This window comes from Grus americana, chromosome 16 (assembly GCF_028858705.1).
Source record: "Grus americana isolate bGruAme1 chromosome 16, bGruAme1.mat, whole genome shotgun sequence".
Lineage (NCBI taxonomy): Eukaryota > Metazoa > Chordata > Aves > Gruiformes > Gruidae > Grus > Grus americana.
Window position 1 is genome coordinate 7,512,283 of NC_072867.1, and position 20,438 is coordinate 7,532,720.

A 20,438-nucleotide genomic window follows, 5' to 3' on the forward strand; every position below is an offset into this window, starting at 1 on the left:
CTTCTTGCAGGTCTGCGTTGTCGTTCTGATTCCATAGATGAAAGTGCAGAAGAAGGGGTGGACAGTAAGAAAATCTGTTGGCAGGCAGCTATCTTTAAAGTGGGCGATGACTGCAGACAGGTACAAAGCTATCGGGCTTTGCAGTTATAGGAGACAGATTTGCAGGTGACAATAATGGAAGAGAAAATAATTTTAGTATAGAAATATTTTTCTTTGGAATTTTGAGAATCTCCACTAGTTATGGACTGAGGGAGAGAACTGTCTTGTACCACTAGAGAAATTCTGGTTTGGAAACAAAGGCCACCTTTTCAATAGAGTTTACCATGACTTAAAATTATTTTTCAGAGTTTATTTTTCGATTGAACAAATGGTAACATAGCAGCAGTTTCTGAGGTGATATCTTGTACATTGAAGTTTGATTGATTTTGATTAAGAGGGAATGCTTGTTATTATCCCTGGAGTTATTAGTAGCCCTCTTATCAAAGAGTGATGGAAAAATTTGCTCTTTGTAGGTCAGCAGTTAAATCTTCAGCGTTGCTTGCTACCCACTTAAACAGCATTTATCTTTTCCCATTTTGATTTCCCCCAGAGCCACAGTTCATGCACAAGCACACATCTGCAGACCTGCTGGGGTAACTTAATGTTCACTTCAGAGTTCTTCAGAGCATTTTTGTAATCTAACTTATGATCCGTAACCCCTGTAATGCTTGTGCAATTTTTTTCTTGTATAACAGGACATGTTAGCTTTACAAATCATCGATCTCTTCAAGAACATATTTCAGCTGGTAGGCTTGGATCTTTTTGTGTTTCCATACAGAGTGGTAGCCACAGCTCCTGGGGTAAGTGGGCAATTAACTGTACTACTGTAGAAAATAGTTTCTAATTAAAAAAGACTTTCTCTTCCAGCACACATAAAAATTCCATACTGCAAGAAAATACTGCCCACATCACTTAAGCCAAATATTTGGAGTACCAGCAACAAAAAGAGTCTTACCTCTCCTGCTTCCTGATTTTCTGAAGCTTTTGGCTCTGAAATTTTGCTGCCTGTGGTTATTCGTGTTTGTTGTTTGATTTTTTGGAACTACATTGTACAAGTCAGTGGAAAGTCACAGAGTTTGTCTTATTTTGCATGGAAATCCTAAAAAAATGGATATACTACTTCTACAAGTAGAAATTCTGTATTCAGTGATCTATAGGCTTCCCCACATTTCCCAGGGGACCTGTATGACTGCCAAGAGCCACGAACAAAATATATGTTGGGAGCGTGCTTTACAGACCTGTTTCTCTTCTTTCCCTTCAGTGTGGTGTTATTGAATGCATTCCTGACTGCACATCCCGTGACCAGCTGGGCAGGCAGACAGACTTCGGGATGTATGATTACTTTACAAGGCAATATGGAGATGAGTCTACCCTTGCATTCCAGAAGGTAAAATATCAGTTGGCAAGCACAGCAAAATCTCAACCGAGAAACATTCTGGCTATAAGAAATAATGACAAATAATTGGATAATGACTACCATAATGCTGTATCTGGTTTCTGATGCTGATAATCCATTTTTAGCTATGAGTGAGTTAGCTAAAGAAGTTATTGCAGCTGTAGATGTATGGAGAATATCATTGAACATTGCTTCAAACTAATCATGAATGGAAAAAAATGAAAAAACCCCAAACCTTTGTTCAGCTGTATCTGCTCCTGGGATGGAGAGTTATTAAATTCTCTATGTTCTTCTGATTTGTTTTAACTTCTTGTTTGTACAGGCTCGCTATAATTTCATCCGCAGTATGGCTGCGTATAGTCTTCTCCTGTTTCTGCTCCAGATTAAAGACAGGCATAATGGCAACATCATGCTGGACAAAAAGGGACACATTATTCATATTGGTCAGTTATATCCGCATTCAGATTTCAGTAGTTACCTTTTCCTTCTGCTGTAAAGTATTGCTCATAGAAGATAGTAAGCTATTTCCCTTTTGAGATCCATCTATATACTGATTTCAAAGTTTGTAAATACAGATGGGATTTTTTCATGCCTGTTCAGTATTGTATGTGTATTTGTGTTGACTGCTTCTGTCTAAATGTAGCTTCACAAAGTTTTATGAGCTTCAGGAAAGAATATACACACGTATGTATGGATTATGTATGTATACATACTTATGCATGCATACGTACATATATGTGTGTGTATATGTATAAGTATATAAATATATCTTTATGTTCCTTTAATCACTGTATGAGTATGAATTAAATTTGACAAGTAAATTTATATAATTATGTGAGGCTGTAACCTCTGCCTTAGCTTTGCTTTTCTGGTACTGCGCAGATGTTTCAGCAAGGAGTTTTTATTTGATGTCAACATTCTTAAGTCTAGCCTAATGTCATGGTGGTGATTCTTTTGTTGGCATTCTTACACTTCCCCAAAGCTTTTTTCCAGTTGGAGTTGAAATGTTGGTAGAAAAAGTAGGTATTATTACGTGAAATCCACTTCTCCTTTCTGCTGTAAGGTTTGACAGCACACAATTAACCAACAAAGTTTATGAGGTGACTTTTCTTTTGTGCACAGATTTTGGATTCATGTTTGAAAGCTCACCTGGTGGAAATCTGGGCTGGGAGCCTGACATTAAGCTGACTGATGAGATGGTGATGATAATGGGAGGAAAAATGGAGGCAACTCCGTTCAAATGGTTTATGGAGATGTGTGTCAGAGGCTATCTGGCAGTCAGGTAAGGTGTTCTTAACTGCTCAAAAATGGAAGTGCTTGCATGCATAAAACCAGATGAGAAGATAAATAGTAATAAACATTTGTCTGTAGGAAGTCTGAGCCTGTCAGACTGTCCTGGTACATCTTGCAAACTTTGAAAAAACGTAGTAATTCTGCAATTTTGCAGCCTAACTTTGTGGGGAGGGTTCTGTTCTTATGTTATATTTGAAAAATTTCTATATTATATTCAAGTTATAAATTTGATGTTACACACATTTCTTCATATTCAATTTATAAATGTGTTGTTACACACATTTCCTCACACAATTTAGTATGCTGTTAAAACTTTGTAGTAAGAAACTATAGGAGAATCAAAATCTTTCTTGTTTTCCCAAATAGGACAATTGCATTAATCACCATTTCAGCTAGAGTTAATTAGGTAGGAGATGTGAAAAAGTGCTACATTTTTCTGTTGTAAAATATGCAGGGGTTTTGGTAGCTCAGCTCCTCAGCTGTGGTCACCATAAAGGTTTGCAACTTTACCTTGCACAAGGTTTGCTTTAACATGCAGAAGCACTAATAAATCTATATCAAGAGGATGTTGCATGTGGGTAGGAGGAGGACAGTACAGTAGAGTCTAGATAAAAGCTTATTCTATCATGAGTGTAAAGTATTATTGATGTTATCTTACAGAACCAAAGTTTCTTCAGCTAGTAGCCCCAGGAGGGGCTGTCTTGGAGTCAAGATCAATTTGGTTCCTTGAGGGGGAGCAGTCTGGAGAAAGTTTTGTGTCAAGGCAAAAATGTCACCCAAGTAGTAGAGTAATAGCTTGGTAGGTGATAAAAGGTCTAAGTGGGAGGAGAGGAAGGAGAAGGGAAGCTGGGCTGATGTAGCAAAGAATTACATGGGGTAATTAGGAATTAGAAGATAATCTGTTACTGTGGTATTGCTGGTTTCAGCCTTTTGTACTGGTTTGATGCACTAGTTCACCTTTCTGATGCCAAAGAAATGTTGTTTACTAAAGCATTGCTTTGTATAATCCTCCTTGAGACTGTTCATCTTGCAGCATTCTGAGTATCTGGTAGTCCAATATAAAGGAGTGAAATTTAATTAAAGTGACAGATTGCAAGCAATGGTATAGCTCCACCAGCAAACATAAGAGGATTATGTGTGTTGATTTAATTACAGAAAAAGGTGGGATCCAGCTCATTGAGCTCCTTGGCTTGCCTGCTTTACCTCCTACGGCTGCAGAAGTTTGAGTGCTATAACCTTTTTGTCCTCTTTTTCTTTAGGCCTTACATGGATGCTGTAGTCTCACTGGTTACATTAATGTTGGATACGGGACTGCCCTGTTTCCGAGGGCAGACAATCAAGCTGTTGAAGTGAGTAAGCGTATGTACGAACTGGAAAATGTTCGTATGTTCTTCACAGAATGTATACTGTCACAACTTGTGCAATGAATATAGGTGCCATGCTGCTCAAATATCTTAAATGTCTAGTGTTGTAAAAATGGTAACTTTTGTTTATAGACTATCTAAGACAGTAGGAATTCCAGAGGCCTTTTCTTAGAATTAAGTTAAAGCTGTTCAATGACTCTGCAAGTGTGTGGATTATCTTTAAGTTTGTAGGACTAGCAAAATAAGACTGTAAAGGAAAGATCTGCTTTAATTGAGAAGTAATGTGTTGCAGAGTCTGATGTCCTCTGAAATGGCGTTGGACTCTGGAAAGCAGCATCTTAAAATTTGTTCTGCAGATAATACAGTACTGAATGGGACTGCGTTGTAACATCCAACAACTTAGGCAAATACAAATTCTAATGTGACACTTTAAACAGCCCTTCAGGCTTATGCCTCCAGAGTTAGCTCAGCATTTCCTGCATGTAACTTCCTACAATTTCCTAAAGATAAGCACAGATTCATCAGGTATGATGGCCTGGAGCTGAAGGGCACTACTAGGTACAAAGATATTTTAAAAGCAGCAGCTGCCTAGAAGGAGAGATCTGCTGTTCCTAGAGTTACCGCTAGACTGATGAAAAGTTCACAGTCTCTGTCTGCACTACAAGAGTAAAGGCAAGTGCTCATTAAAACATTACATAATTTGTACGAGGCAGTCTCCCATGAAGTAGGTACTTGCAGCAAGTGAAATCAACACTTGGCTAAGCTTGTGCAAAGACACATTTGTATCGCGCTCAGAGGAAACCTCACTAATTTTACTCTTGCTTTTTGTGATTTTCTGCATATAGACACAGGTTCAGTCCCAACATGACTGAACGGGAGGCTGCAACTTTCATCATCAAGATCATCCAGAATTGTTTCCTCAGCAACAGGTTTGGCATCTATGCATGTCTTCTCTCTATGGCTAAAGGAAGGTCATCAAGCTTTGAGCAGAGCTAAAAACTGGAGTTGTATCAGTCAGATACCAAACACTTTTGAGTTGTTGATATTAAGGTAATGCAGGAAAGCAGCTTTGCTTCTGAACATGCTGCATCTCCTCCCTTTTACACTGGGAAGGAAGGCTGAAGCCCAGGCTGGTCAAATAGCAAGGCTGGCTAGTCTAAAGAATAGAAGATTTTCTGTCAGAATGAATCTTTGACGCATTTTGGCTCCTGTGTTAGGGCACGGCCAACTGTACTATTAGGGTTATATATCTAGTTGCAATACCTCCTTTATATAGGGTAGGGTCACCTCTACGGATAAAGGGACAAATAGTAAAGAATGCTATTGAATGGCAACAGGAATAGCATGCCTTCTGGTCAGAATGGAGAGAGGTTGATCTTGAAGCTTGTTCCCTTTTATCTTTTAAGGAGAAGTTTTCTTAAAAAACAATATGCATGGTCCATTGGTCTGAGTAAGAATGAAGCTTAAACACTCCTGCAGTGGCTTTTCAAAATCTTTTTTATAATTGCTTTGTAGGCCTTAAGTTGCCTGAATATCTTCCTGAAATTCAAAGCTGCTATTCTGTGCAAAAGTGTATTTGACTTCTCTAGAAATGAGTTCTAATATTTCTACTAATTTTCTCTTCATGACTTGATACTACATTAACACATTAATCATTTTCCTAGACCATATGTTATTTATTGTATAATATTGGCTAGGGAAAATGCCTCAAGTAGAGAACAGTGGCAGTGTGGTTTTTGAAGGTCTTTGTAGCTGGGCCATGTTTATTTGTCACCTGCTATTCAGTATACTGAATGGAATAATCAGTTCTATCAGATAATTAGCAATTTAAAAATCAACATAATCACCAGCTAGCCAATCAATTGTAGTTTTTTTCCCTTCAAGTATACAAATAGTTTGGTATCTTGTGCAAAACTTTTGAAAGGAAAGGACATGTAAAATGTAATTTTATTATATTTAATACTTCAAATAAAATAAATTTAATGCTTAAACATCATAAGTGCATGTTCTATTATTATCCCAGATAATACAGACTTTATGGGATATATTGGAGAGTCTAATACAAACTCTGGTGTAGTTCCATATGGGGTCAGCTTGAAACCAGTAAGGCTCACTGGCTCAGGTACAGCCCTGCTAGAACTGAATTGGATTTTCTAGTGCCTGCTGGTGCATCTGCTCAGAATCTTACATTAATATTGGGGGTTAGGAAGGGAGTCACACTGCTGTGTGAATACCCAGAGCCAGCTTAGTTCTGACAAGCTTGAACTTCTCTACCTGTGGCATGGTTAGTCTGTGACCTGAATAAGTTCTGCCCATGGATAATTGAGTTATCTCTAACAAGGCTTAGATTTGTTTGTTCAGTCACTCATCAGAGATGCTGCTATTAATGCTGTTATTTCCCCTGCACTTTTATTTTCCTCAATTAAAATTACTTTTATTTCCGCATAATCCTGTCTCCATGCAGCCCTGATGGTCTTGCTTCGTTCATTATGCATTTCCTTCTCGTAAAACAAACTGCCAATGCAATGTAAGATGCTTCTGGCTTATCCAAGCTGCTGTTGCTGTTGCCACACCAGAAAAGCAAGGAAATACTTTTTTTTTTTTATTTTTTTTAAACCTAGTTTAAAGAGCAGCAGGATGACTCGTGCTGTTCATAACAGCAATTGGGCTTTCACAGTGCCTTCAGAGCATTCAAAGCTAATTTCCTTCACCCATATTTTGTTTCTGTGGAATCTTGATGTTTTTTTCTGTGACAACGCGTGGGGGGGGTTTATAAACTTCTACTTACTTCTGGCTTTGCTTTCCTTCTCTAGGAGTAGGACATATGACATGATCCAGTACTACCAGAATGACATCCCATACTGAGAGACACTAGAGATTCATTGCCGAAGTGAAACGTGCGACCCTGTGCCCTCACTCCAAACCTGTAATAAATCAGAGATGCTCAGTCACACCTTGCTATCTTCCATCTTTTGTGTATGTGTGTACATGTGGGTACATGTTTCCTGGACATTGCAACAATCAGTCTGATTCATTCCTTTCTTTTTACCAGGTTATAGATATTTCTGTTTTTCCCTGGATTTTTGGAGTTGGGCTGCAATCACAATAAAAATTGTGCTACGATTATGAATGTGTGAAAGAGGTAAAGCTTGTGGAGACTGATAATTTTTCATGTAATGCAACAATTTTATAATACCTTTAAAAAGTAAAAATAAAAAGAAAAAAACTGAAAAACCTTTCCTGCACAATCTCACAAAATGCCATGGAAGGGAAGGATATGGATTTCTCTTTGGAAGCAGAAATGTTGACATGTTCTCATTTTACTGTAGAAAAAGCCTGATAATCATCCAAGGTGGTGATGTCTGTGTAGCTGTCTTCATACTTTGCACTGTACATGGTCCCTGCTATGTGGTCAGTACTTCATATGTACATGAAGAATGTATTTTTCCTTTTGTGTGTTTTAAAAAGACTCTACTGAAGATATATTTAATCTATAAAATGTAATAAAAGACCTTAGACTTTGTCTGTTGCAAATCTTTTGCCATGCGCTGAGTTTTAGTTTATATACTACATCATTCTGCGGTTGTGTACTGTTCATTATATCGTGACCTTTCTTTCGACTGGAGAAATCAGATTTCTTCTTCAGCTTCTGGTCTGTCTTAAATGACATTGTTTATTCAGAAATGTACTGAGGAGCTGAAACGTAGGACCGAGGTAAACCTTCCCCCCCCCCATGCTGCCCTCCCCGAGCCTGGGACACATCTTTCTACACACTTGTCATTCTAGAATGCTCTTGGAAACGTAGACAGTCCCATCTTGAGGGGATTTTTTTCCCTAGATGCCCAGCCCATGCCTGCTGCGGGAAGGGGCAGCCAGGGCCCGGCCCGGCCCGGTTCCCGCGGCTGGCGAGGGGGGAAGGGGCCTTGCGCTGCTGTCTCGGGCACGGCGCCTGCTGCCTGTCCCGCGCGCGGGGAGGCGGGGAGCGGCACGCGCCCTCCGCAGCTGCGGCTGACGGGCGACCGGGAGCACCTGAGGGGGCGCAGCGCTGCGGCGGGCACGCGCCCTGAGGAAAATCGCGCCCTGAGGCACCCAGCCCTGAGGAAAAGCCGGCCCTTGAGGGGGCTCAACCCAGCCCTGAGGCGGGGTCGCGATAAGGCGGGGGCCCAGCCCTGAGGAGAAGTCGGCCCTGGAAGGGGCACAGTCCTGAGAAGAGCTCCACGCTGAGGGGCGGAGGCGTCGTGAGGAAGACCCAGTCCTGAGAAGAGCTCCACGCTGAGGGGCGGAGGCGTCGTGAGGGAGCCCCAGCCCTGAGGCGGGGCCGCGCGGTGAGGTCGGTTCAGCCCAGAGGTGAGGCTGCGCAGCGAGGGGACTGGGCCCTGAGGGGGTGGGTGTGTCGTGAGGGGCCATAGCTTGAGGAGTGTCGTCCACACGAGGGCCTGGGTCTCTGAAAGGCGGCCCCGGGCCCAAGGGGAAGGACCCTGGGCTGTAATTGCCCGGCCTGGGCTCCTGGTGTTATCTTGGAGCTGGGCGGCTGGTGGCAGGCTGAGCCTTGCAGTGTAGTCTGCGTGTGATGGGACAGGTGGGCACAAGCCCTGCAGGGCCGATAGTGTGGCTGCACCAACATCTTCTCCTTAGTAGCGTGCTCTTTTGAGCACCTTTGAATCAGCGCTTGAACCTTGCTGGGTGAGTTCCTGTTTTGCTGAGGAAACTCTCAGTGTGTTTGCTTGGCCGAGGGCAGCTGGAGTTGCTTAGGGGGCAGCTGGTCCAAAGCTGGGCTGGCCAATGAGGCCTCTGCCAGAGAATGCTGCTGCGGTGGTACAGGGAGATGCACTGCTGTGCTCACAGCTCAGGGAGGCAGGGGCAGGAGAGGGGGCAGCGAGGGCAGTTTGCTTTGGCTCTGCCTGTGAGGTTGGGGGCCAGGCCCTTTCCTGGAAGAAGGGTTGCAATCCGCCTGTTTAATTAAAAAATATCTTGCGCTTTTTCCACGGGTGTTAAAATGGGTTTTGTGCCAATGCCTGTTGCCTTTGTGGTGGGTATCTCACAGCAAGATGGCTCTGAGCTCCTTTTCTCATCAGCAAAATGAGGAGGTGCCACTGGCTTTCTAAAAATGTTTGAAGGTTCACTGGGGAGAAGTAGTGGCAAGAACTGCTTTAATTATTGATTTAATTCAGATTTATTATACAAGCAACTGGGACATGGAGTAATTTTTGTGCTCTGTAGCTAGTTGTACCTATTCAGGCTCCGCAGGAAAAGGAGCTGATTGACACTACAAATGTGATATACTTACTCACCTCTTTTCCTGTAACAGGGAGCAGGTGGCTTGATTAGATGTGAAGGCCTCTCTTCTCAGGGGAGGTGGTGGTGAGTTCTAATATTTTGCTAATTCAAGTTAATGCTTATGTGCATGTATTTTCCTGCACCTCAAAATAAATGCACCATGTAAAATGAAAACCCAAATGAGTGTCTCAAGCAGCTTTATGATGAGAAGATCAATCAAGAGCTAGCATAAATGGAGATGGCATGAGAAGTTGCTTTCTTGAACGAGTACAGGATAAATGAATGCTAATAGGTGTGAACTTCCTAACAAAAGCTTGTAGTAGTATCGTTAGAAATATCTGGGGCTAGAAGGTACTATCAGCTGGTGAATAATGCTATTAGGAGTAATAAATGGAGCTCTGCTAATGCTGGACTTCAGAAATCCACTCCCAGCTGCAAATCTCAACCCACATAGCAATTTCTGTGTGTTCTAGCATAGGATGTAAAGAATTTGTTAGAATGCAATTAAAGGCGTCCAGGGTTTTATATCAGAAAATGAATGAGTTTGAGTGTTCTTCACAGTGCTTGTTTATTTTACGTACTTCAGTCAGGCTGCCTGGAGAGCTGACATGATCTTAGTTTCTTCTGTCAAGTTTATCCAGAGAAATGAAAGCAGCTGGATCCGATTGCATGTAGAGGTCAACTGCAGTTATCACAAGAGCAAGTTGGTTTGCAGTATGCTCTTTAAAACTGACTGCATTTGAGATCCCTTGGTTATTATCATTTTTTTCTGCTATGAAGCTTGTGGAAATGTTGTGAATGTGTTAAAATTCCGTGTTAGTAGGAAAGACGAGCTCTTGTGACTTTCTCACTGTGGTGTCTGGTGCTGGTGTGTGCCAAAACTCAGCTGGTGACATCTGCAGATGTCATTTTCACAAGTTGATTGTGCCTCCTTCCCTTCCCCTCCAGGTTCCTGCCCTCAGCACAGAGGTGGGAGGAAAATTGTCTATAATTGAGCATCAATTGAGATACAGAGGGGATTAGGTAGTTTGCATTTAATTGTCCAAGGCAGTACCCTAAAGCTGATTCTTCCTAAATGAGATGTGTTCTGTATCTTCCTCCAGGGAGACTGAGGAGGTGAGAACACTAAGATGCTCCAGTGTTTTGCAAGCACTTTGGAGATACTGAATCAATGCAGTTGGAGATGACATAGACCTATGCCACCTTCATCCTCCCACCAGGGAAGGATATGCCCTTTATGTGAGGAGGCTGGCTGGACTTTCAGAAGTTGCTCAGGTAATTAAGAACAGATAGAATTAAGATGTACACGAAGGTATTCTGAAGGTTTTTGTCCTTGAACCTTATGCCAGAATATGTCCTGATGCCTCCACAGCCCTGGGAGAAAAGAGGCTTCAAGAAGAGGGGGGGGGGGGGGGAAATCTAAGCAGAGATGCTCCCATGGTTTCTCCACTCTCAGAAATCCCAGGTCACAGTGAGAGACAGACTTCCCTGGTTGTCCCCACTGCAGTTCTTTCTGTGTTGGCCGTGCATATAAAGAGCCTTTAAGAAAGGAGCAAAATTTATAGTGATTCATTTGCATCTGATGGACCCAGGGTTCAGTGCTACTGGTAACTTGATCAGCACTATTCAAATGCTAATCTCATTATGTGTGTTAGAGACTGAAGCGCAGCAATCTACCTCCATTAGCGCAACGTGCGTTGTGTGATGTTCTGGCTGGTGCGCAGGGTTGCGGTACCCCCTGCGGGCACCAGCACATGCTGCATAGCATCAGGGGTGATACGGACAGAGAATGGGAACTCGGTGGAGGAGCCAATGAAATGAGCAGACATTGGGCAGAGGAGCTAGAGTCCTCTTTGGAAAATGCTGGAGAGGGGGGAAGGGATTGTGGCCAACAGAACAGTTTAGACTTTTTTTACATTTTCACCATAAATATGTCCATCCTTTCCCCTTGTTTCCACATGAACGCTGTCAAAAAAAGAGCAGTAAACAAGAGAATTTGTCCTGAGTGTAGATACAGCTTAAAAGCATGATTAATAATGATCTGACATGAAAAATAATGTGTTTGTGCTGTTTGGTGTTAAGACATGGTATTTTTGCTGGTCCCATGTAACAAGGACTAAAATCTGCTGGGCAGCATGTGGCACGCTCAGAGAAAGCATGCACAGGGGTTATTTATAGATAAAGGCTCTCTGACAGAACCTTGTTACTGAAAGCACCTCGAAATAACGTTTCGAGGTGCTGCTGCAGTTTCCAGGCCTGGTGTGAAGGAGGCCTACCCGAGGCTGTTACCTACGGTATGTCAGTGGTGGGTTGGCTGGCTTGAGGTTTTTTGTGCTTTTGTAAGGATTCTGCATTTGGGAGGTCACAGGAGTTACAATCCTGAAGAAGCAAGATTTGTGAGGTGACGTAGTGTATTTATTAGATAAGCTACTTAGCTGGCAAAAGCAGATGAGCTCTGATAACATGCAGTCCTGGCATCAGCTGGCTTATTAAATAGCACAACCGCCCCAAAAGGACTGTTTTTCTGATGAGCTGTTGCAACTGCAGCAGCCCTGTTGCTAGAGCTTTGTAGTTCTAGGTGATGCCTTTGTGTTTATTTCTGGTACGTTATCAGTTGCCTAACAGCAGTGATAGTGTTTCTGTGAGTCTTGTTATTCTAACGTGTCCCTCTCCAGGGTTAACACTGCCATGGTTAGCCTCAGTGCTTACTGTAGCAGCAACGAACTGAGAACATGCTTGTGTTAAGGTTTATGAACATTATGTGTGTCTCTGCTGCTTGAAATGGGGAGGGGGGGGGGAGCAGAACAGGAAGGATAAGGCAGTGACATAGATAAGCAATCACAGTAATCATACAGGCAGACAACAATGGCTGGCAGTTCACTGGAGGGAGAAGTTACCTACCTGACTGCATTCAGGTATCTCTTCCCAGGGGAAGCCTGGCAGTCAAAAGGGGAAGGGAATTGGGAGTGATTGTTGGGAGTGTGGGTGTAAGTGCTCACACAAAGACTGTGTTACACACCCTGCCACACACACACACCCCCTACCACCACACACACCTTTGGGAATTAAAACCCCCTCATTGGCAACAGATACAGAGCTAGGAATGTGTCTTGGTCTGTTCTTAAGCAAGTTGTCTCAGCTTTGCAATGACAAGACTGGCAAAACAGATTGTGCTTTGCTGTTGGAGGGGAAAAAAATGGCTGAATTGTAGCAAATCTAGGAGACAGTCTAAGCTGTGTGTATTGATTAGGAGTAAACATGGGGTGGTGACTTTGATCCTGATGTAAGAAGGGGCGAGTCATAGAATTCCATCCGTGTAGAGGTATAGGAGTGATACCTCATGAAGAATAATATGCCTCTGGATAACAAAAATATAAAATCATATATTGCTGTCATGTAGTTCTCTTTCCCAGTGCAAGACTCGGTGAGTTATATTTAGACTGATGCATCTAATATTTTTTAAGATGCTTGCTGTTAGCATACAGATGAAGACTGTATGTGTACATCTTCACATGTGCACACGCAAACCATTTCCATGCTGAGAACTTCACATTGCTCTTTGGAGCACAGACCTAGCAGCTTCACAGTACCTGACCTCATTGCAGAGAGAATTCTGTACATATTGCAAAGCTGTTTCTTGTGCGGGACAGTGCTGCGCCTGTGTGGTAGCTGATTGTACATAAGTGATCTAATAAAGCTACTTATGGGTGTTGTGCTTGAAAGAACTTTATTAACCTAAGTAAGTCACAAATTGCAGTGCCAGTGCAAGGGCACCTGCTGCCTTTACTGCCTGGGATCCCAGATGAGAAGAACAGGGCAAGAGCCTTGTGAGGTGTGGGAGGTGAACTGAGGTACAGTTCCCCCAGAAAACAGACCTTAAAACCAATTGTGCAGCCCTGGTAGGTGGCAGTGCTTTCCAAACCTGTTGCCTTTAGACCTCTGGTAATTAGAGGCTGACCCTGAGCTCCGGTCTCAGCTCTAGCACGGGGTCTCTGAGCTGCATGGTGCTGACTGCTGCCTGTCCTTAGCTGAGATCCCGCTAATTTTCTCGGCCTCGTTAGCTGCGGCCTCGTTAGCTGCGGCCTCGTTAGCTGCAGCCCCGGAGCTCTGTGGGCTGAGCGGCAGAGGGCACTCCGAAACAAGCGATGGTGCCTGCGACGCACTGACCGAGCAATTGAGGGGAAACAAATCTGCCTTTCCTGTAAGGCGAGCAAGTCTGGGAGGAAAACCTTGCTGTGACCTTTAGTTGTGACATATCTGTCACGGCAGGCACTGAGTGGTAGAGCTAGCGAGTACCTGAGTATCAGATATGAAATTGCTCAAGAGCCTCGCAGTTTGTATTCTGGCATATTCTGCTGGGGAGGTTTTTGACCTTCCGAGGGACATAAAGGAAGTGTGTTTTGCTGACTCTGCATTGCTGTCTCAGGTGAAGCCTTTAAATATATGGGCCTCCTCTCATATAGCAAGCATGCAGAAATCCATAGTGCATTTACCAAAAACCCAGAGGTTTAGCTGTGGATGATGCAGTAGTTCTTATTATTGCACTGTGTTGCATGAGCAGCAGCTCTATTCAGCTCCGGAGGTGACTATATTTCTGTAGTTCAGTGCACGTACATTTTTTGGAAAGCTGCTTTGGGGTGAACGGTGCTCCATATGTAGGCTCAGATGTAAGTTGTCCATTATTTTAAGGTTCATGAGTACTTACTAAAAAATAAAAACCTCCCCACATAGCAGTACTTAACCTTCTCTCTTACCTTTGAGCAATTTGCCTTGGGCTTCACCTTTGCAGTAGACATTGTGGGTAGATGGCACTGTGAAATCTTTAAACCTCACAGAATAAGCAGAACACAGGTGGTAGGATGGGGGAAGAAAACAGGTCCAGGAGAAGAAAACAATTTGAATCAGTGCAGCTGTAAAGAGCTCATTGATTATGAATAATTCCTGTGGTCGTTTTGGGTCCTGGCAAGTAGTGGTTGGTCTTCCCCATGCCGTCTGTGACAAAGGTGGGATCGGGTGTTTGGAATCCTCTGCCATGAAGATAGCCCTGGTCTGTGCAGTTAGCAGGCTTGAAAAGCACTGTCTAGAGATGGATCCCAACAGAAACTTGGGCTCTGAAAAGTGTTTTCTCCCCACCCCACGTGTAAACTGGGATTTGAATTTCAATGTTTTCAGCATCAAGCCCGGCCTTTAGGCTGCAACCCCAGACAATAAAGAAAGAAGCAAGTCCAGCTACAGCTGTGGTTGTGTCACAGATCAGAGCTCAAACAGAGGGGCAAACAAATACACAGTAATTTCAAGCTCATTAGCTTGCAGACAGGATGACTAGATCAGAGTGAGGGATTAAGCTCTAGGTAAGAAGACAAACCTGCCAAGGAAACCTTAGCTGGATCTGTGATGAAACCTCAGAAAGACCTCAGGAACCTGAAAACCCAGTTGGTTTCCAGGACAATGCTGAAATTAGTTTTTCTCTCTGCTGACACTGTGATCCTTCTTCCAATTTGAAGAGAGTTTTCTTTCCTTTGAGATGTAGATCTTATCAGCTTGTGGGACAAGTGACTCACTGCAGTGCCTGAGGCTATGGGAACAGGGCTGATGGTGACTGAGTTCCTACCCATCAGCTGAGCCTGGAAAAGCAATTATGTTTGTGTTCCTGCTTTGTCTCAGCCAAAAGGTAAAACTTCTAAGTTTAAATCTTGCTGAAAGTTCCTCAAAACCAGAACAGGCTTAAGAGCAGGTACACCAGTTCCCAGCTTCATCAAGGAGCAGGAATTTATGTTGCCATAACCCTGTCACATGGGATATACAGTGGACCAAATCCCTTTAGAAATGCTTGAAGCGAGACATAGGGAGCTTGATTTCTTGCAAAAGATGTGCTCTGAATTTGGGAGCTGCTTTGGCTGCTCAATTCTTAGGGCACTTGAACCCAATAGGATGTAAACTGGGAATCCAAAAATCAGCTGCCACATCTGTGTACCTGTGCAAGGGAGCTCGCAAAGTACAAATTGAAATTGGAATCCTTTTTCCTCTAATATCTACTACTAGAATTTTTGAGCATTATTGCTAACGGTATAGGTAGAAGTGATGTTTCAGCAGATGCAACTGAAAATGACTCTCAAATTTAAAACTTTTTTACAATGGAGCCTGCTGCTGATTCTTACCCCTCAAAGTTATTGTGGTTTGCCCTTTTCCCAGGAGATTTGGTCTACTAATTGTGTAGAAGCGATAGGAAGAGCAAAACTTGGCCTTTACTTATGGAGCCTTGGCAAAAAGCTCTCCTTGCAGCGTGAATGGTTTTTGCTGAAATGGTGGGACTGTTCTGCCTCTCAAAATGCTGATGCACTTCAGGAGAAAGTTATTCACAGGACCTGTGCTTGCACTACACTCTAAGTGGGGTGGGGGGTGGTGGGGGGTGGGGTGGGGAAGTGGAGGTGGGTACTGAGTGTATGCCCCTACAAGCTGTCACCACTAGATGACACCATGACTCTGACAACGAGGTCCAGATGAACCCTAAAACCAAGGGCATTTTGCCTGTTTTGGAGGGTTTGTTACAAACCCAGAACATGGGCTGGATTTGCAAACCTTTCAGTGAACCAGGGTCAAGTTTCCCCTAAACGCAGGCTGAGGTTGGAGCAGAATGGGCTCAGTTCCAGGTGACAGGGTGGGATTTACGATTTGGGGTGGAAACCATCTGAACATTTGACTTGCAACCAGGCTGATCTTGGCTGTGGTTATGCTTGGAGGGCCTGTGTGTATTTGAAATAAAAATCTCAAGACCGAGGTTCAGGGAGTATGAGCCTGCCTGAGCCAAAACTAGAAGGGGTTTGCACAACCCTGCTGTGAACTGCTGTAAGAGGGTTTCATGTGACTTCATTGCTCATCTGAGGTGGGTCCAGGCATGAACCCACCAACAGTATCCAGACCTGGTCAGCAGTAGCCCTGCTTCCCTTTTAACCCATTGTCACTGTGGGTGGTACGTAACTAAACACTTGACAGGGAGTCAGCACACCTTACTAGGCTGTCACTACACCTGGCTTAACAGCTCACTGTAGCGTAATGGTGGCTCAGCTGCTACAGGGGCAGCCTTGTCTCTAGGAATGCTTTGTTTTCTGATCAACTGACTGACTCGTTACCCGCCAGCAGAAGGTATCTGCTCCTCCTGGAGTGTCTTTCTGGGCTCTCTTTAAATTGCGCAGGCTCTAGCAGGTACAACTCTGCAACTGTTCATCGAGCAGTGGCTGTTGCTTGCTGCTGCTTTCTCTTTTTTGACAGAGGAAATGCTTAGTGATTTCCTAGCCTGAAAAAAGCTTCTTTCTCAGTCTTTCATTGGTTTTTTTTGTCCCTTTCAATGAGACTCAGAGGATGTTAATAAACCAACCTACACCTCTTTAACTTTCGCAAAGGGTATTTCTGCATCCGAAAGTTTAGTAACTATCATGTAATTATGTGGCTCCAAGGATAGATTCAGGGAATTGATAATCTAAGAGATGTTTGTACAATGCTCTGTCACCTCCTTTGAAATTCATGTCTTTACCACCTCAGCAACAATCCTCACATGCAAACTGGATAAATATCTTGTAGCAAGGAGTCAGCACAGAGCGAGGATGTTCTCTTAATAAGAACATTGTGTGTAAGCTGCCCCCAAATGCCTGCTGTCCCTGTGTCCCACGCTAGTCGTGGCCTAGAGGGATCCAGCAGTTAGACAGGTCTTTTTGGTAATGCTGTGACTCCCAGTAGTGCTTGGAGATTTGGATTTTATTTTGACAATCCTGTAGTTCATGGCAGTTTCCCGAGTTGTTAACTTCATACATTGATATTTTCATAGGATGCTCAGATGGCTAGCTAAAACAAACTAGCTGTATTAATACAATTATCTTATGCTAATTTGTTGTTATGTATGTAGAAAACTTTGAAAATGACATTCATAAAAGCTTCATTACTATTGTAAGGTTAAGTATCTCAGAAAACCCCACTACAAATGTTTTGGTTTATTGTTTGTTTTTGTAGACAAAATAGTGGAGTGTTTACCATGAATCATGCCGAAGCTTTGCTCTAGTTGGAATATGTTTTTATGGAAGTCAGCTTTTATGTAAGGCTGGAATTTATATTTCTGGTGCTTGATGATACTATGTCTTTTGCTATATTCGCTGATGCAGTCAAAGAATTCTAAAGGGTTAGTTTTTACAAAATCTGTGTTCATAGCCCATCGTGGAACAGCAATATTACTATTCCTATTTTTAATTAACATCTAAATGAATTTACCAGCATACAGCATTTGAGTCTGTAGCTCACCAGAAAACCCTGAGGGCCTCTTTGAAATGCAGGTACACTTGTTACCTTGCAAGGCTGCGACACTGTAGCTGATTTTAATGAGGCATTGCATATTTTTATTCACAGTTTAGACACCTCATTCTTATGACCCTTCACATGATTAGACGTTGTTTCTTGGGAGATGCAGGATTCTAGGCAGGAGGAATAAGAGGCAAACTCTTTCCTCTTTGCACTGTGATAGTTCAGCCCAACATACTCTGCCACGAGTGTTGTGTAAAACTGACATCAGGACAGATCAGTGTAGGCAACGGATATGGGTAGGTAATAGAAGTAAAACAATTGGGTACTTATGGCCTAGAATGCCAGTGGTAATCTGGATGTGTTGTCTGTATTGGGTTGTTCCTGTCCAAGTCTGGAACAGCAGGAGTGGTATTCAGATGTGTTCACTGGCTTATCACAAGAGAAAGAAAGTAGGAGCTCAGTCAGTCTCGTGTGATACTTCTCCTGGCAGAGTGTTGGGCAACTTTCATCCCTCATAAGCCTTCCAAAATTCGTTGGAAATTTTTTTTGCATTGAAAGCCTTTATTGCTTAAAGAAAATTACTGCTTTCTGAGCAGTGTGTCATACTGCAGAGATTTCTTGCTGTGTCTAAAGACATAAGATAGACCTGTATCCAGCACTCAGCACTATGTTGTCTAGACTTCTGCTACTCCTAATGTTTTCCTGAAGTCCTATGTGAGCTTATGTTGTTCCAAAGGGCCAGTATACTACAGGAACCACTTTTTTCCTTTGCCTGCGAAGTACCTCTGGAGCAGATGCGTGAGGGAGCCGAGTGGAGCTGCCACAAGCACCCTCCAGGGCTCTGTGCAGCTCTGCTCCAGAATTAACAGGCTATGGTCTCCCTGAATGTTGAGACCATTCTGTAGGTGTTCCTTCTAACCCTTAACCTTTCTTCCTCCACTGCCATTAGCAAAGTATGGATGGGGAAAAGAATAATTCCTGTATCTCTTAGCCCACCCTGCCCCTGATCTGCCAGTCTCACAGTACTCAAGGTAGCTCTCCCCAGTGGTGGAGGACTGACAGCCTCCAGCATGGACATCGGAGTGAGGAAACTCCAAATGTCTGTGCTGGGAGCACTGTACACCTTGAACTATGAAGAACTTTGCAGGAAATAGCAATATTACTGAAACATCATCACTGCTTGTAAATGTGGATTTCTGATTTATTCTGTGCCTGACTTTTACTTAGGGGCCTGGACACCTTCTGAAAAGCCAACATTCCTGCAGGATGTTTGGGAGGCTGAATGGGACTGTTTAACAGGATGAAATGTCACTGTGGCAAGCCTGTTTGGTGCAGATTCCTCTAATGCTTGTAGGAATGCTGTGTGGCTGGGGGTAGGGAATTTCTTGCCTGAGAACTGATACTCTACAAGTTAGCGCTTGCTGCCTGCTCACATTCTGCATGCTGATGTGATAGAGAAGCAACCCAGGAAGCTGATGGAGAACCAGAGAACTGTTGTAGTTTGGAGAAGAGGGAGGGCATATGTGAGAATGAGTGGTGTTGTCCTGTTCTGCTGCCTGTGCCTGATCATTTGTTCCCACATCTACACAGAGGATAGCAAAGTGGGTAACAGCTTGGCCTAGTGCTGGGTCCTCCAGCTGAAGTCAGGAATTAGTGTTGTCTTTGCTAGCCAAATTTCACTGGTGCTGTTTTAACACCACGCTGCATCCACTCTCCAACAAGCTTCTCCCAAGTTAGTTTCCCACGTGGTTGCAAGAGTCCTGCAGGTTGCTCATGCAGATAACCTAAATGGCGCAAGTGGTGCACAGAGCTGCCAAAATGAGAAGCTCTTCTCAGCGGTGTCACTTGATGGACTGCGTTATGGTGGGAAGGTCAGCAAAAGAGCCTGGGTCTGTTTGCCTGTCTGTAACACAGGGTGACATGAAGAACTTCATGTTGAAATTGCTTTGTGACCCCTGGACTGGAAGTGCCAAGGCTTGGCATCAGAAGACCTGTTGGGCTTCTAGCGTTGCTCCTGTTTGTTGGGCCTGCTGAGACCCCAGTGGGGAAGGATTTTCATCTTCTCTCTTATGGCCGGAAAAACAGAGGCCTAAACAGACTTGTCAATGATGCAGACTCTAGCCCAAGAGCTGCTGGTCCCTGTCATGGAGAGATTTCAAAGCTGAAGAGCTTAAGCAGGGCACTGAAGCTCTCCCTAAACATGAAGCGAAAGGCTGGGGGGCCATTCAGCAGGGCCTCAACCAGTGAGTTTTCAGTAGGTCATGGCAGTGTCAGACAGACTCCCTGCTTCTTTAGGGGATGAGAGCGTAACTGCAGGGAATGAAGAAGTAGGCATGGCTTCTTGCTTGAAGTCCTGCCTGTGGAAAAGGAGTTCCAGCAAAGGCTGTTACTCTCCCATTTGGTTTTTCTTTCTCTCATTCTTCCATCTCCCTGTCTAGCCATTCGTGCTGCCTGCCTGTTTGTTTGTTGGCTGAGTGCCTGCTGAATTATTTACCAGCCTGACTGAATTAAGCAGCAGCGAAAGCAGGCGAGTGAAATCCACCTGAGACTCTTCCAGGGAGAGGGGGGTGGAGAAGTGGGGTGTGTGTAGGGGGTGTTGATACATAGTAGTTAATTAAATATACAAGCCCATTCCAGGCAAAACCTTGTGGGAGGAGAAAGTCCTCTGTTGCCCTGAGATGGCTGAAGAAAGCTGAGCACATGGCTAACACGCCAGCTCAGGTGGCAGCGTGCCTCATCTCCAGGCTGGGTGGGGGTCCTGCTGCTGGGAGTTGCCGTCA

At 43.7% G+C, this 20,438-nt stretch overlaps 1 protein-coding gene across 3 annotated transcripts in view; it reads left to right on the top strand.

The window, feature by feature from the left end:
* Positions 1 to 7,626, top strand: part of PI4KA (phosphatidylinositol 4-kinase alpha) — a 63,911-nt gene extending 56,285 nt beyond the window's left edge. For all 3 annotated transcript variants that reach the window (XM_054843850.1, XM_054843852.1, XM_054843853.1), the window contains exons 48-55: positions 11 to 120; positions 735 to 839; positions 1,301 to 1,426; positions 1,758 to 1,878; positions 2,558 to 2,717; positions 3,988 to 4,077; positions 4,938 to 5,021; positions 6,906 to 7,626. In XM_054843850.1, the coding sequence (XP_054699825.1) occupies positions 11 to 120; positions 735 to 839; positions 1,301 to 1,426; positions 1,758 to 1,878; positions 2,558 to 2,717; positions 3,988 to 4,077; positions 4,938 to 5,021; positions 6,906 to 6,957 (848 nt within the window). In that variant the 3' untranslated portion in view covers positions 6,958 to 7,626. The remainder of the gene's footprint in view (positions 1 to 10; positions 121 to 734; positions 840 to 1,300; positions 1,427 to 1,757; positions 1,879 to 2,557; positions 2,718 to 3,987; positions 4,078 to 4,937; positions 5,022 to 6,905) is intronic.
* The last annotated feature ends 12,812 nt before the right edge of the window (positions 7,627 to 20,438 follow it).